At 31.1% G+C, this 19,029-nt stretch overlaps 1 protein-coding gene across 1 annotated transcript; it reads left to right on the top strand.

Annotated features, from left to right (window-relative positions):
• Nucleotides 1–1,196: 1,196 nt before the first annotated feature.
• Nucleotides 1,197–2,669, top strand: LOC136969337 (zinc finger BED domain-containing protein 5-like). The gene has a single exon (XM_067263468.1). The coding sequence runs from the start codon at nucleotides 1,197–1,199 to the stop codon at nucleotides 2,667–2,669; it is 1,473 nt and encodes a 490-aa protein (XP_067119569.1).
• The last annotated feature ends 16,360 nt before the right edge of the window (nucleotides 2,670–19,029 follow it).

The following is a 19,029-nucleotide window of genomic DNA, read 5'->3' as shown; positions in this document are numbered from 1 at the left end:
ACGTCGATCTATCATTCTGGGAAACAGGAATAGAATTCACGCAGGCGAAACTGCAGGACTTTTTATAGACGGTCTGTCCCGAATTCGTCGGGCTCCGTCCCTCGTCACCCCCCATGTGGACACGACGATTATAGAAAAAGAGATCTCTTAGTGTCCAGAATTTTCGAACAATCTCTAATGGGTCTACATGGCATAAAAACAAATTAGTACCTCTTTAAAATAAGGTCACGCCATCTCCGAAATCCGTCTCTAATCACTTCTAGTTTCGTGAGGAGGTGAGGCGTAATCTGCACTCTTTGTTGGTGTATATTTTACGAAACCTTTTTAATATGTAATTGCTTCTTATATATGTTCATTATGATTCTGTAAGAATTTTTTTACTGTCTGTTTATTAGAAAACTGACTGATGGAAGGTTTCACAGATCTCGGCAAATACTACGAGTTAGATATTCCTGTCTCCGTGCGCCCTAGACATTGATATTTGGCAAGATTAAAGATAGATCCTTCTAAATCAGTGATTCCCAACCGGTGGTTCGCGAACCCCTGGGGGTTCGCAGTGTTTGCAGAGGGGGTTCGCGAAAATAATATTGTAATGGCGGATTTTTTAAAACGCCATTAAAATCAAAAGCAAAAAAAAAAAAACAAAACAAAAACACAAAAATTAAAGAACACACCCACTGTAAAACAGATTGTTCGCTGCCTGTTTGTTAAGAAATCTATAATAAATTTCAATATTTTCATTTCTTTTTTCCGTATTTGTTTTTTAAAATTACTTTATCAATATCAAATTATATCAACAATTTTATACATTATAATTTAGTCCTCTTATTCAAGTAATCAAATACTATTCTCTTTTTATTACAAACATTTATTTATATTTAAAACATTTTATCAATGTGATTAGTATCATGTTCTGCTTTATATTTAAAATCATTGCAGCAGTTTTCCCTTCTATGTAATATTTTTTTTACAATACAATTGGAAATAAATATCAAATTAAGGCAGTTTACTACAGATTTTAGAATTAGATACTTGTTCACAACCGGAAACTGGGAGAGTAGTGTTGTATTAACCGACGTTCATACATAGGCTTAGCACTTGTAAAGCTTGAGTGATAGTGATACTGTGACTGTCAAGTTCTCGTGTAAATGATTTAATAATTATTAATTTAATTATTATTATAGCTTATTTTTATTATGGATCGATGGTTAAAAACGGGTCGTTTAGAAACGAGACATGATAATCGAGATGATAGTACTGAAAGCTGTAGTGAGGTACCGTTTCACCAGACGAAAAACAAAGGAAATGATGATAGAAAAGGGAAAAAGCGAAAATATGACAGCGACTATCTACAATTGGGTTTTCATTTTACTGGGGATGAGTCGGAACCTAAACCGCTTTGTGTTATATGTAACGAAGTTCTTGCCAACAGCAGTTTAAAACCATCACTTCTTCGTAGACATATTGAAACAAAACATCCGACACACAAAGATAAACCTCTTGAATATTTCAAAAGAAAATTAGCAGATATCAAAAAGTGTAGCCTTTCTTCTTTCTTGACTTCAAACGAAGATAGTAAAATGGCCCTTGAAGCATCATTTCGAGTAAGTTATAGAATTGCAAGATCTGGACAAGCGCATACAATAGCAGAAAATTTAATTGGACCATGTGCGAAAGATATCGCCAAATGTATGCTTGGGGAAAAGGCAGCAAAGAAAATTGAGCTAGTTCCCTTATCAAACAACACGGTGTCGCGTAGAATTAATGACTTGGCTAATTATGTGGAGAACGAACTTCTAAAAAGAATAAAATTGAATTATTTTGCAATTCAACTTGACGAATCGACGGATGTAACAAATGCCGCAGTCTTGCTTGTCTACGTTAGATATCTTTTTACGAATATTGTTCAAGAAGATGTACTATTTGCAAAACCTTTGAAAACCTACACAACTGGAGAAGCGATTTTCGATATGATCAATGGGTATTTTGAAAAGAATGGAATAAGCTGGTCTTATTGTGTGGGTGTGTGTACAGATGGTGCAAAATCAATGACAGGAAAATTTTCTGGTTTTGTGGCACGGGTGAAGAAGATCAACGAGAAAATTCAATGGACTCATTGTTGTATTCATAGACAAGCTTTAGTATGTAAGCGTATTCCTGCAGAGTTATCTACTACTTTAAGTGATGCTGTGAAAATTGTGAACTTTATAAAATCGCGTGCTACAAATTGCCGTCTATTACGTACGCTTTGTGAGGATTTTGGAAGTTTCCACGTTTCTTTACTACTTCACACAGAAGTTAGATGGCTTTTCCGTGGTAAAGTTTTGACGTGTTTGTTTGAATTGAAGTCTGAAGTTCAATCATTTTTTATTAATCATCCGTTTCATTTGTCTTCTTGTATATCCGATGTTCTTTGGCTGCAAAAGCTTGCGTATTTAGCTGACATTTTTTGTAAACTGAATGAATTAAATATGTCTTTACAAGGCGAGGGTGTCACCATTTTTAGTGTACGTGATAGAATTGAGGCTATGTTGAAAAAGATCAATTTTTGGATTCAATGCCAGCAGATGAATGAGTATGGATGTTTCGATTCTGTCAGTACTTTTTTTTATCAGAAAATTCAATTAAACTTGACGAAAACATTAAAAGGCGTATATGTGAACATCTGAACTATCTTCGATTAACTTTCGATGACTATTTTCCCAACAGATGCAATATATCCATCTCAAACAACTGGATACGTAATCCATTTCAAGGAAATGTAAGTTCAGAAACCTCTCTAAATATACTGGAAAAAGAAAAACTCCTAGAGTTATCTTGTGACAGTTCTCTAGAAGCAATTTTTAAAGATCAATCTTTAATTGACTTCTGGCTCAGTATACAAAATGAATATCCTGTTCTGTCAAAAAAAGCCATTGAAGTTCTATTTCCATTTTGCACAACATATCTACGCAAGAAAGGATTTTCAACATATACTTATCTGAAAGATTAATACAGAAACAGGTTAAATGCAAAACCTGATCTAAGACTGAAATTGTCAGATATTGAGCCTAAGTTTGAATTGCTTTGTTCTATCAAACAGCCACAAATATCCCATTAAGTGTTTTTCCAAATGTAAAACATAAGAACGAGTTGGTTAAATTTATCTTGTTTTCAACTTTTATAGCCATCATTTTAGTCTTATTAATGTTTTATTTAAATGTTTCACGATTAATATAATCAATTATTCTGCAATATGTAAAATATATATTCTATCAAATTTTATTGCTTTTTTTTACCTGTCATTAACAACTACATAGGGGGTTCGTCAAATTTCTTTGGACCTTTCTTTTGGTTCGCGAGGAAAAAAAGGTTGGGAAACACTGTTCTAAATCATTCTTATAATATTACTCCCTTACGCATTTAATGTTTTAAAATTAAGCCGTAAACGCATGGATATATGTTTTCTATCGTTAATTACGCATCTTTCGGAGCTCAAATGCATTTTGCAAGGAAAAAAAAAACTCCTAGTAATTGGGTTTACTGTTTTGACAATGGATTTAAATGGCATTCGATGTAAAATTTAAACTAATTTTCAATCCGTTCCTGCCCCTTAAACAAAGCCTTTTACATTTTTAGCTGTGGGCTTATTTCGTGCATAAAAAACGTCTACAAATGCAATGTATTATCTATATCTATATCTATTTTATATAGGCTATATATTAAAAGCAAAATGTTCCCTCACCGCCAACCAAAACCGAAACTAACACTATAAAAAAAAAAAAAAAAAAAAAAAAATAGACTGGACTCTGACTGCCTGCACGAAATATAAACTAAATCGATGAAGGCAAACAAGTACTTTATGCTCAAATTCCCAAATACGGTAGCTCCTGGTTATATGACACTTGTGGGGAGACAAAGAAAAGGCGCGATATAACAGAGTACTAAAAATTCCGCTTAGTTCTTCGATACCGAATTTATTGATGGTTATATCGTATTAATTGACGTTTACGTAAACGTAAACGTCGATACGCACCAAGGTCCATTTAGTATTATTGTTATTTAACACGAATTCTCGGATTTCAAAGCGCCACTAACTTGACCAAGAAAGTTGACCAAGGAACTACCGAATCGGTAGTTCCTTGTCAACTTTCTTTAAATACAAAATATATTTCTAAATGACAATATAAAATGTCTTTCTTTTGACAAAAACTGAATTTTTACTATTTACACAAACGATAAAAAAAAACAAATGTTTGTGGGCCTTCCCCACACGACTTAAATTCTGCCCCGCTCTTACCCCTGGCACGTTGATATTTTCCATATTGTCTGCCGCCACACCAATGACCACAGTTGGAAATTTCCTGGAATTTTACCGGAAGATTTCGATTTTTGTTTATCGTACGGCGTAAGAGGACCCCACATATTTGTATACTGCAGTTGCCAAAATTGTCTGTTGGGGAAGAATTCGGAATTTGGGAATTTCCCGTAGTAATGAAAATGTATATCTCTGACGATTTTACCAGACTGGATATTGTTAAATAATTATTTAATTTGGAATTATAATTAAATATATAATTTCTCGATATAATTAAATTTTAAATCCATTTAATTATACATAAACACATCTTGGAACACGGTTGATAACGCGGTTCCATATCTGGAACGGTCCTACGAAGGAATCCTACAACGACAGGGAGGCTTGATCTTATAACAGTAATTGGCATTCAAATTTAAACAGGCTTGGGCGCATGTTCCTAATATTTCGTCTCGCGTGCAGTCTCTAAATGCGGGCCTCTTGGTATGAGTTTTCTCCTCGGAAATTCCTATGGTCAGTAGAAATAATACTTAGCAAAAACAAATTAAAGAAATACCAAGAAACGATGCATGCTACTTGCCAATTACGTAAACCGTAAAAATCAGTAAACTTAATAAAAACTTCATCTTTCTCCAGTAACGTTGACGAAAATATAGCCAAATCGATTCTACTAAAATCTAAAAATCTTACGGTATTTATATACGGTAACTTCACACGTAAATTAAATAAAACAAACTACGATATCCTGTTATTATGATATGATATTTCACAGTATTTACATTAATTCGAATGTTTTAATTGTAAGTAAATAAAAATATGTATCAAATTTTTTTGATATTTAGTAAATAACGTGAATATAATACACGTTGGCTGATTTGTTTAGATTTTACTGATTCTAGTAATACAATATGCTATATTAAAATATTCAAAAACAAAATTTTTGTTTATACTCCATAACTCAGTCACAATCCTGCTATTATAATTCCATCTAATAGGTGTGGCTGAAGGAAAACGTTTTTTGACTTCTAGGTCTAAGACAGAAGATTTTTTTTAAAAATGAAGAAAATCCTGTCGTAGTTTGAAAAAATGTATTTTACATTCTTTTATAGAGATTCTATTCTGCTTTCATTTCCAAATTGCTTCAACTTTACGAAAGAATCGATGTGACATTTACTATTTTCGTGTCTTTTGCCAGCTTTACTTAAATTATTTCACTCGTTAGAAGCGTTATACGATATTTTGGTATGTAGCATCCACCAGCTAAACCTGGTGAGGTTGGTGCTCTGTAAAGCAGGCGTGAATGCCTGTAATCTGGCCGCTTTACACAATTCAGCAGATATTTTCGCCGTGGAAGCTGTCCCGTATTCGCCAATATGGCGCTTCCATTGGGAATATCCATACACGAATTTATATTCGAATATACAATAACAATCTTATCGTTGTTTTTCACGTATATAGAAATTTGTAATAAAATACATAATGCGGTTATAATAAAATATTAATTTTAAGTAATTGAAAGTACGTTAAAATACGAAAATAATGGCGCGATATGTACTGTACTTATATTTTAGAAAATACAAGGGAAGCGGCGCTTCCACAGCTTCCATGGATGCACGCCATTTTCCTGGACTAGATTATATATAGGCCTAATATCATCTTATTTTTACACAAACTTTTTCATTTTATACCATAATCCATAATTTCAAATATATAAATAATTGTAATTTTTTTTTGTTGTTGTTAATACGGCAGGAATTATCATTTCCATTTGTCTCTCATTTTTTGTTGACTTTTCCGCTCTGTCGGCACTAACATTAGAGTACCTTTAACTGCCATGGCCATCTGTCCATCCCGAAAAATTTCGAATAACTTCTTTTCACAAGTGCGTTTACTACAGTCAAGTCAGTCAATCGACTGGCTTAAATTCAAATGACTTGACAGCATTTACACGTTTACACGTCTCGACCGAGATGATTCGTATCTATCCATTGGAAATGGCTAAAGTTGTAATACCAGCCTCTGAATTAAAAGATATGGGTGAAACATTGCAATAATCGCAGAGGAATCCAAAGTGTCTATAATGATGTAATACGTGAAATAAAATTTTAAGATACGTAGAATTACAAGAATTTCCTGTAAACGGAAATCAATTCAACAAACTTTTAGCAAAAGATTCACCCGAGACGAAACTCAAAATACACTGGTTATTTAGCTTAAATTTTAATAGCACATGCTCTACAGCGCCGATATTACTTCACTTAAGCGCTGCGGGGCTGTCTGTTATTAAAAGAAAAACAAAATAACGTCACACGACGTCTTATGACGTAATTTTTTTGTATTATCTCAGATTTCGCGTGAAATTGTCGTAAATTTCAAATAAATTAGAACAGTTTAAACATGTTTCTTGTTTCTCTTAACCGTCGGTGGGAGCATCCCAGTTTCCTAACAAAAATTTAGTTGAAATTTATAACTCAAGCGCTTGCGATTAGTTCAAAAAATAATAATAAATGTTTAGTAATTGATAATTCGATAAAAATAGCTTAATTACAATTATTGACTTATTTTTCAAAGTGGCTACTGCCTATCTAATGCTGGGTATCAATCAGATTTTACTACAATGCTTTCAATTTCTGATTTTGAACTTCTGAAGCTGCCCACATCGGAGTCAATCGGTTTAAAATTTCTAGTAAGATCGTATAAAAGACTGCTATATAACAGGTGATTTGAATATTAATCTGCTAATACAACTGACTGAACTTCTGTATATTTAACAATCTTTATATTACAAGTGATTTGCTAAATTCCCATCAGGTATGGAATAACACCGACACCATTTTATATATAATGCCAATTAGTGATTTACGCATTAGTTAACAGGTTACAGATAATTTATTTTCGTATCATATTCACTCGTCCTTATTCCGGACAATATAACTGATTGTAACACAATTAAATTTCGACAACTGATAGATAAAAAAGAAAAATACATTTAAACTAATGAAACAAAACAATCTGAAAAAGGAAATAGGAACTTAACTAAAAAAATTAATGATGAGAAAAACTATTTCAACAGTAGGCAACCGAAAACCAAAACCAATAATTAATATGGTAACAAGGGTGGCTTTAGTCCTCTCCTTTGTGTACTTAATACATCAAACAATACTTACGACACGTTAGGTAGACGATAGAACAAATCTAAATACATTACGAAGCTGAAGTTTATACTGCAATTTTCATCGTAAATCTAACTCGTACGACTGGGAATATAGGCAAGCAGTAAGAAGTTAATATTGAGCTAATTAAGACCATTCGGACGTACTGCCTACACCTTTAATTTTTCTATTTACTTTATCTCTTACTTCCGGTCACTTTCCTGCAATCCTTGGTAATAATATAGTTACGGCAATAGATCTGAAATATCAAGGTATCGACATAGTGATTATTCTACAATAGCAGTAATTGCTGATTTATTCAACTGAAAGGGCAGGTATTTCATTGTTACGCATGTATAAGACATTGTTTTCACTTGTGCTTCGGAAACTACTGTTAAATCGTGGCATAAATATGAATTTTGACAGTTATTGTATTATGTAAATTATTACAAACTGACTATTAATTCAAGCAAAAATCATGCTATCGTATACTTTAATCGGAATGTACTGTGCAGTATGTTGTAAACCATGCCATGTTTTACATTGGTGATTTTCAAACACAGTTAAGCAACACTATACGTTTTTAGGTTTACACATTGATAATAAGTTGAATTGGAACTCTCGTGTTTATTATTTAACTACAAAATTAGCACAGTTTATATGTATTATTAACCAAACATTTTTTAACTTATAGGGGAAGGTGGAACAGGATGAGAACGTTAAGGTTTGAAAAGTCATAAGATGGCAATCATTTTAATGAGAACAACAATTTTTTTATTCTCAGCAATTTTTGAAAAACGTTTTTAAAAACAAGAAAATTTAATATTTTAAAATTATATGTAAATGCACCATCTTGCCCCACCCATGGGGTGAGATGGAGATTTTATTTTTATATACAAGAAGGACAAATTAAAATGGTTAAACTGTCGTTTTCTTCAATATGGGCACAAGAAAAGTGTGCCCATTTATCACAACGGCTACATTTATTATTATTTCCGAATAAATAAATATAAAAGTTTGAACTTACTCATATTTACTTTACCAGACGATACTGTCACTTCGCGCATGCTCAGTTTCGCTATTTTGTAAGCAGACGATTTTTTTTTCGTGGAAAAAATTTTTATTTCGATTGTTATCTCACATTTTATTTCTTGTTAAGATAGTATTTAAATTAAAAAAATGTTTTCATAAATAAAATAAAACGTAAAATCATAAATAATAAAGTAATACGATATATACTGTATAAATTTATTACAGTTAGATATGATTTAAAAGTGGAATATTTCATTTTCTATAAAAAGATCATTTTTAAAATTATTATTTTATATATTCGAAAAGGTGATATAGAATTATCAATGAAAACAAATTTAAAACTAGTTCACTGCACTATATTGCAGTGCCTCTAGCCAGCAGCAGAATTCGTGGCCAACCTTGGGCAAGATGGGGTACCCCATCTTGCCCCAACGTGCACTTTTCATACTGACTGCAAACACGGGTCAACTTTATTTCAAAACTAAACAATTTCAGTCTTAAAGGTTACTTCGAATACCATAATATCTTTATCTAAAAGGTAACGTAAAAATTCACAATAATACTAATAAAAACGTTTTAACAATTTTTAAAAACCTGAAGATGGCCTGTAGAAAAGGTCGTTTGTTTCGGTCAATAAATAATTCTCAATGAGATAAGGTGTTTTTGCGTAGGTTAAGAAGCATCTAGCTGGGTATTAAGTATTTTATGTTATAATAACGTGTTTATATTTTTGAAAAGATTGTATTATAAACTATGTGGGAAGTATGTTTGGTAAATATCGCGTTTATATAAAAATTATTGGCTGCAATTTAAAAAAAATGTAAATCTATTAATTCCAACTGTTGTCTGTCCTTCCTCAATCTCGAGAAAGGAGTTAGATACATGAAAGTCGAGACCAGATGTAGAAAGATTAGGGGCAGGAAGCCCAGATTAACTACTGTATATAGGAACGTCAGATTTGACATGAATGTTATGTCACTTCGATTCAAAATTTTCTCCAGAACGAAGTAAGATAGATGTCCAGATAGATAGATAGCTACCTTTTGTTAAATTTTTTGTCAATAGATGGCGCTACATGTAAACAAGCAAAATCGAATGAAGATAGAAATTAATTGATTTACAGAAATCCAATAGATATTTTGGGGTGGAATGTTCGAAATTATCTAAGTTAACGGTATATAGGTGTAACTGCCGAGTTTTGTAGCAATTGGTCGAACGGCCTAGGCGTGTATAGCGAACAAACATTCTCATTTATATATATAGATATGTCAATTTCTCATAATATTGTAATTGTAAGTCCTAGATTGATTTGGAAATTTGTTTTACCAAAATTTCATCTTACTGTTAGTCGATAAAATATCTCCTATACGTGCATCGGTATCTGGAACAGATTAAACCCTGATATTAATAAAGTATAATAGAAATATATAAAGTAATATAAATAATCCGTAAACCTTTAAGATACTTATCAATACGGAATTTATTATAAGTAACTGCTAGCTCGGCCCACGCTTCTTGCCTTACAAGTTGTAGCTTTGTAAATTTGTAATTTTGTAAACTATTCAATAAATTATTCAAATCATAAGATCAAAACAAATCACGCTGTTATAAATAACAAATGAATCAACATAAAAATAAAATATTTTTGAAATTAAATATTTTTTTTTATTTTCAAATTATTTGAGTAGTAAATATTTATTTTACTACTGTCGGTTATTTGTATAAAAATAATGCGGGTTTAAAATTATAAATAAATAAATAAATATTTAAAAAAAAATAAAGTTGTGTTTTTCATGAATCTTTAACAATTTAATTAATATTAGATTTGTTGCATTTATAGTCGAAGAACTAGGAGCGGTAAACAAGTAAAGTTCAATTTCCTCACTTGTAAAAAGCTTAATTTTCAAGGTAGAGACGAGTTTTATAAAAAGAAAAAAAAAATTATAAAAACTTCATTGCATTCGAGATACGACACCTGACCCCCTCGATTTTTAAACACCAAAATTTGATAGCATCAGTGCTCCTAGTACCCAAACTTCACTGCAAAATTTAATAAATTTTCGACGAAAGGCACAGGAGTTGAGCTTTGAAGTGGATGAACAAACTCGTACTATCCACACATACACACACACACACTAACATTCATAAATATAGAAAAAGCTAATATAGAAATATTAAATATATAAATATAGAAATGAAAATTCAATAATAGTCGTGAATTTCGCTGCTATTACAATCAATTAATACGTAAAGAGAGAGTCTATTTTCTGATTTTTTGGTGGCAATTTGAAAAAAAATTGTAGATCTATAAATACCCACTGTCGTTCGTCTGTCTGTCCTTTCGTAATCTCGAGAAAGATGTTAGACAGATAAGTTTGAAACCAGATGTAGAAATCTTAGGGGCAGGAGGCCTCAATTAACTATATATGAACTCCCGGTCTAAACCGAAAGTTACGTGAATCCAATTTAAATATTAAATAGCTTGGGTATTACCGATATACTGTAATTCACATCCACCAGCATTTTCTACCATTGTTTCTTATGGTATTATAGCAATGGTTGTAATACTTGATAAAACAGTTTTGCTTTCTTGGAGTTACAAGTATTGTGGGGAATTTTTGACAAAATCCCTTAATTTGGGGAAACACATAGGGGATAAATTGACTATCTGTCTGGTAACTCTGCTTCGTATGCCGTCGGAAGGGGCGTCAAAAGACGTCATAATTTTAAACAACCTTCAAATGTAACAACAATTTTATTTAATTTCTTAGACGTTAACTGTTAAAGGAACTTTGAAATACCAATACTAAAAAATATATAGAATTTTATTAGAAAATATGAGTGTGCAGACATATTCTTATAAAGAATAAACATAAAAAAACATAGCTTAAATATCTCAGTTGTTACTCTTGTAATACTAGTAACACACATTGTGTTCGAGGGAGGTAGACACGTCTTGTTCTGTTATTTTAAAACGAACGTATAAATCATGTTTCCTACCGAAAATCTTTCGGGTGTGTAATTTAATTTTTCCAAAATTTCTAAGGGTTTCGCAGCTGCGCTGATCTATTATAGAATCTAAATAAAATAAAATAATTACACAAATATTTATCAGTATATAAATAACACTTGTACAAAAAATAAATTAGAAAAAAAATCTCGGAGCGATAATGGAAGAAATTAGAATGAATTTTACCGCAAAATTATCGTATGGGTAAACAATAAATAAATAAAATGGCCTAATTTTATAAAATTTGATATGATTATTGATGATTTAAAATAAGTAACACGATCTCCGGTGGAATAACTTTAAAATGTCCAAAGTAGGTCGTGCCAAATATCGTTTTTATTATCCATTTAAAAATAAGTATTTTATCGCGTTTTCTTTACTTTTTTTTTTTTGTTTTGTAATTCGAAATGTTCGGACATTAACTTTCATTTCTGAAAGTTGATATAATAATTAAAATTTCTAATTAATTTGGAGAGTAAGAAGTTGTCAAAAGAAAAGAAAAAAACCTTACGAGTCAGCATTAAAAGTGGAAAAAAACTAACTTCACTAACGAGATACTGCTTTTTATACTTTAGTTTACACAAGGAACAATTCACATCTTATTATTCTGCACTTTACATTGTTTAACCTTAAAACTGAATATTATACGAGGGCCTGTCAAAACAAATTCAGACTGTTTTCCCCAGTTGAATGTATTACACTACCGTATAAGCTTCCATAGTATCTTGCCCCTGTACATCATACTTCACCTGGTAACAAGAGAGTCACGCCAGTCATCTATCTAACTTCGTTCTGGAGAAAATTTTCAATAAAAAGCATGGATGACTTCCGGTCAAGATCGAAAGTTCGTGTTTATATATATAGTTAATCGAGGCTTCCGACTCAAGGTTTTCATATCTGAACAGACGAAGGACAGACTATCCGTGAAGATTTAAGTTAAAGTGAAAAGAACACGATAACAGATAGCCATTATTTTTATTATCGTGTTGATATAGCTTCTGTGGATAAATTTTCATAAATTGTAAAAGTGATCGAAATCACCGCGTACTCAATGCATACGAAAAAAGCATTTTTAGTTGTTGATTACCACCACATCGGCACTAACACAGCACGGCATCCTCAAAAATCTCTGTACATTTGCTTGATAGTAAATTTTTAATCATAAACGTAATGTTGAAATGCAGTTTAAATATGGAAAATAGGATATCCATCGAAACCAGTGAGTTTATTTGTGATTAGACTAAAGGAATATTTTATAGAATTTTATGTAGGCAAGGTATATTACACTCTTTATCTCTAATTAAGCAAAGAATTTCAGAAAATAAGCACAACTTATCGAGTAATTCCGTAAACGTTTTTTGTATGTAATGCTATAACATTATGTGTATTACATAAGGTTTTTTGACTGATTTCAAAACAAAAATTAATCTGGTGTAATTAATGGAATGTTTTCGTTGAATTTTAAAAAGTTGATTACAATTTGTTCCGTAATAACTCCTAATCTCGAAATCACTAGCTGTATTAATAGAAAAGTTTTGGGTTAATAAGAATAAGTCTTTTATATACGAAACATTCGTTTTAGTTTATGCCATGTCTGTTAATCTGTGTCTTTTTCTTTATTAAGAGAAAGCTGCAAGCCGTTTCTTAGTTGTGAAAATTTCCTCTTATTTTACTAAACTTGTTCTCCGAATTTAAATAATTTTGTGCTATTTCTTGATAAGTTGTTCTCGTTTGTTCTCAATTCTTCTCTTAAATAGAAATAAAGAGTGTAAATGAATCGGAATGATAGGGGTATAAAAAAACCAGATTGTGAAAGATGCAGGTAGCTTTAATGGATGAGTGGATAATATTCAAAAATAAAATCGAAAATAGTTTAATCACAAATAATAGAATTATATCTAGTCAAATTACACATGATTCTAGGTAGAGTTTTTGTGCTGTACTTAGATTAACAGTGTGAAATTCTGCTTAAATGATTAAGTCACTGCGAGGGTGTGTTAAAGTCAATAAATAAAATCAGAATTTTAGGTGTAACGTTTAAAAGCGGTTGATGAGAGAAATCTAGAAAATTTAATAGAAACTGTATATTGAAACAAGGAGAGAGTAAGGACTAATTAGTCATAGAACTGGCTGAAACAACAATGTTCAACCAGGCCTGTCCGATAGTCGAGAATTAAAGACAATATTTGAGAAAAACTATTTCTAAATTAAAAATTACTCAACAGAATCGTCGATGGATGCCGAGACGTCTTATCATCTACAACGGATGATAGTGTAACCTGAAATATATAGTGAGATTGTCAAATACTCCAGGAATTTTTAAAACGGATATTATTTTCCATAACTTTCAATGTCATCATTAATGCTATAAGAATTAGATCTGAATGTAAAAATTCATCTACGAAATTTCAGCGACAGGGTCTTAAAGGTCCGAGAACACCTACATTACAGGGTTTTAAGAAAATCCCGATAAATTTTATACACAATAATACACAATACATTAGCTGCGTTGTTAGAGCTTTTCAGGGGTTTGAGGATTGGTGAGGTTGGGGTTGGGAAAGAGTTATAAAAGCAAGTCTTAGTGACTAAAATATACATTTATTGACCCAAGTATCTATATATATAATCGAGACGAGGTGATAATAAAAATAATAATAATCAGCGCAGAGCCCAAACGGTTAGGAGTTGAAAGTTAAAATTTGGTACACAGTTAGGGTACGTTCACGAGAACGCACACTAAGAAGGGATTTTTCGAAATTCCTCCCCACGGAGGAGAGGGACAGGATTGAGGCTTAACACTTCCATCAACAATGGAAGTGTTAAGTACAATGGAAGTGTCACGTAACAATAGAAGTGTTAGGTAACAATTGAAGTGTCAACAAAGGAAGTGTTACGTAACAATTGAAGTGTCAACAAAGGAAGTGTTACGTAACAATGGAATTGTCAACAATAAAAGTGTTACGTAACAATGGAATTGTTAAGAGAAAGCGACGTGCAAGACGCAGATGCAGTTTTTTTCGTTTTTGCGGGAAATCGAACATATTTTTAGACCCATCTAAAAATTCTCTAATTAGTCTGGAAACAGGGGAACCCAATTCTTGCATTCTGTGAAAACGGGTAAGGTTGATTATAATGTAATAATCTTAATCTTCACTATCGTTAATTTTGCCCGAGCAACGCCGGGCCCACCCTCTAGTTTACAATAATGAAACTGCAAAACACAAAAGCTTGCTCGGGTTACAGTTGAGAGTGAGATTTGAAGGTGGTTGGAGGTAGGATCCCACAGTACAGTAAACGTAAAAATCCTCCCAAAGAACGCAGGAGACCATTTTAAAGAATTGGAAAGTGTTGCAAAGCACATTTAGTACGAAAAACTATATTTATTTGCATACATACTTATATGTTCGCGTATATAATTTTAATTTAATTATCTATATAGAGTAATTATTTTATTAAAAGTAGTAACATACAAATAACATATGCATTGGGAGGATTTCGATGCAGACAAAAATCTGCACCATATTTGTGGAAGGTCCACAATACGGAGTTTCTTCTCACTGGAAAGCTTCTTTATAATGACACATATCGATCAGCATATTTATACGCTAATATCTCTTTAATACACACGAAATGACATTTTTTAACGTTGATGCTATAACAAATTAATTTACGCGTCAAAATCCTTCCGATGCTTCTTATACATGGTTTTATGTAGATAAACCAATAAACTATATGTCGCCGAGTGTAGTAAACACTGGCTACTGCAGTTTGCATAGGCTTATCTATGTCTTTTGAAAGTGAAAAAAATAAAATATAAAAATCGGATTTCCAACAGTTTTTACTTTCAAGAAGTTGTACCTACGATTTCAGAATTCTAAATACATATCAGAAATCTGTATGCACTCAATAGAAACTTATATTTTCTTTCAAATATTTACTTATTTACTTTTAAATGTTATTTATTAGTAATGATAATTTTATTTGTATTATAAAAGTAATACTCGATATTAAATTAATAAAAGAGAAGCATCTCATCCTTATTGAAAATGATATTCTCATTAATTTGTATAAAATATTCTTTTAAAACGAGCAAAGATTATCACAATGCTAGTCTGCAATTTATAATCGTACTTTTAATTTAATTTAAAATATATGCTCTCGATTTTAGTAGTGTCGTGTCCCTGTACTGTACTGTACATTATACTTTTCGCGATAAGAACAGAGTCATGCCGGTCATCTATCCAACTCCGTTGTTGAAAAAATATTTGAATTAAAATCACGTGACTTCCGGTGAAAACGGAAGTTCATATATAGTTTATGGAGACCTCCTGCCTGTAAGCTTTCCGTATCCGGTCTCTAGTTTTGCCATATAACTCCATTCTCGAGATTAAAGAAGGCCAGACAGACGGTGAGACGGACACCAGTGGGAATTTGTAGGACTGCAATTTGAAAATTGTAGCCGGAAAAAAAATAAAAATATAAAATGATGGAAATTATTAAATACAGTTCATAAATATTTCTTTTTTCCAGAGATTAATTTAAAAACAACGTTCAAATCCCTAGACTTGTAAACCAAACTTGCAATTTATAGACTTAATTATTCTTTTTTTCTTTTTTTTACAAAATAAAATTAAGAGCTTAATTCGTTTCTTTTTAATATTATAATAAAGATGAATTGAATTGAATTGAATTGAAATATTTTCTTTTGTTCATGTAAATTTTGCCATTTAATTGGGAAAGAAAAATCTGCAACATGGCATAAACAAAAATGCGGCAGTCGGTATCATTTTTCTTTCCATTAAAATTTAAATGGGAATAAAGTAAAAGCAATTCTCTGTAGTTGCACTTTTTTCCCATCCGAAAACATTACTCCAGCTCATTTAATTTTAAACTTACATCGTCTTACAACGTACTAAAATATAAGAAATGATAGATAAAGTATAACAAATCGTACTTCCTTCAAATTTGTTCCTTCTACGGTAATATATATATATAGCCTATATAAAAGTTTCAGCAGTTAATAAAATGTTTTCGATAATTCCCCTTTTTGTAACTTGTTAACTAAGATTCTAAAATAATAATAATAAGATCTTCACAAAGAAATAAAAAAGTAAAAATCTTAATTAAATAAATCGAAGAGTACCTTAAAATAAAATAAGAAACACAGTTACTTAAAACTTTATAAATAAATTATGATTTTTACATTCAAGCACGTATATATTATCACATATTCATTTCTTGGGCTGCAATTTGAAAAAAAAATTATACACCTATAAATTCTCACTTTTGTCCGTCTGTTTGTCTGTCTGTTCTTCCTTAACGTCGAGAACAGTGTTAGATAGATAAAAGACAAGACCACGTATGAAAAGCTTAGGAGGAAAACCCTAAGCTTTCCATATCTGAAAAGACAGACAAACGGACGGACGGCAGTGGGAATTTATACGTCTACAAAAAGAAAAATCTATTATAATTTATGTCCGTAAATGTAACTATCAATGTTCACTGGTTTTATTCATTCGAGTCGTGGGTTCGCGCCTCACCAAAAATCTGTCCACGTGGAGTTTTTCGGGTTTCCTTTACGTGTCTAACATATAAAGAGGGACCAGTTTCCTGTAGAAAGTCCTTCCCCTTTTCAGATGGCTCGTGAGCTGCATTGCGTTATCCCATCAATCCTATTTTGAATAGTTTTAGATTTAGAATTCCAGAACGTTAATAAGAAAAAAATATCAGAAAATAAATGGGCTGCAATTTGAAAAAAAAAAATTGTAGACTTATAAAGTCACACTGTCGTCCGTTGTCTGTCTGTCTTTCTTCAAAGTTAGATAGACGAAATCCGAGACCAGATATGAAAAGCTCGGGGGCAGGAGACCCGATTAACTATATAAGAACTTCCGATGCAAACCGGAAGTCACGTTATTTCAATTCAAAAGTTTTCCCCCGAAAGGAATTAATAGATTATCGGTACGACTCTATTGTTAAAGGAAAAGTATGAGATACGGGGGGCAAGACACTACTAATTTGTGGTGGAGAGCGTAATACATATTCGCCATTTGAAATGATCAAAAGATGAATTTAATATCCGTCATAGTTAGGGAGTATTTTAAGTAACGATGCAGACCATCTGCAGTTCGTAGAACAGAGTAATGTTAACGAAAATTCGATTTGTGCCAAATGCCATCGCTCTTCTGACGTAGAAATTTTCCAGATTGTATACAAATTAGAATATCTCTAATAATTTTCATTCGCTGTCTAATGGATAAAACGTTAAAGAATTATTAATTTTTTTTCCAGATATCGATATTCTTTATCTTACTTAAAGGCTTTCGATCATTAAAATATGTGATATTGGCAAATAATCTAGACTAATAAAAATAAATAAGATTAAAAATAATGTAAATTAGCTTAAAATGTCAAATTAATTATACACTAAGACATGTAAATATCTACATTTTTACGTGTGCATTTATCTAAATAAAAATAAAATCTGCTTCGAAAATTTACAATATATTTTTAGTAATTTATTAAATTATTATTATGAATATAAGAATAAACACAGAATATAATTATTTAAAATAATATAATCATAAAATTCACGTTTATTGTCTTTGAATTTTCTTTGGTTGTTTCTCTGGGCGATGCAGAAGATGCAACGTCTGCATAATCTGGATAATGTATTGGTAAATATAGATCAAGTAAATAGTGTGCTACTTGATAAGAAATATGTGTAATGCATTAGATTCGAATTCGTATAATTATGTGCCATTTTGAAAATATCAAAGCATTCAACCGCTTTAAATTTAAGTTTACATATTATAAAAATCCCGTAAACACTCATAAAAATCCCTATAAAACGTTCTTAAAAAATATTAAAATTAAATATTTAATTAATATTTTTTTATAAACATAAAAAATTTAAAAAAAACTGCAATTTGAAATTAAGGAAAAAATTCAAAAATAAGTAAAAAAGAAAAAAATACAGTTAATTTATTCGTATTCAGCATAATAAAAGATGGTGATGTTTCTCATAAAATTGATCTTCGTCCAGAAATTCGGAAACATTGTTTTTATAAATATTAATGTTTATATAGATTATATTTATTTCATACAGAAAATATGAATACCAAATGAGACAATATGCCTTCTGCTGATATGATAAATACTTTAAATATTCAATTTAGAAAATAAATATAGATAGAAAACAAAACAAATTAATAGAAAAATGTCATTTATATTCAATATTGCATGACTGGACTGCAATATTAATGCTAAAGTTTATCAAAATTCCAACTATAGTACTTTACGTTTTAGATTATCTATAATATTAAAGTAGAAAATTATAGATATTTCAAGGTCTACAAATAAACATAAAAATCTGTTAAAAAATTTAATACTTTTGCATTTTATACTATTTTTAACAAACTTGTATAATATTTAAGATGATTTGTTGTTCATTTAGAATTAATGACGAATGAGCCCTTTCCTTCATTATATTCAGTTTGATGCTTCGGCTTTCAGGAACGGAAAGTGATATGTTAAAT

Source organism: Centruroides vittatus, unplaced genomic scaffold (assembly GCF_030686945.1).
Source record: "Centruroides vittatus isolate TY-2023 unplaced genomic scaffold, ASM3068694v2 contig_1776, whole genome shotgun sequence".
NCBI lineage: Eukaryota > Metazoa > Arthropoda > Arachnida > Scorpiones > Buthidae > Centruroides > Centruroides vittatus.
This window is presented reverse-complemented; position numbering and strand designations above follow the sequence as displayed.

Excerpts from the sequence above, each read along its gene's own strand:
- LOC136969337 (XM_067263468.1), top strand. The coding sequence starts at position 1,197 with ATGGATCGATGGTTAAAAACGGGTCGTTTAGAAACGAGACATGATAAT.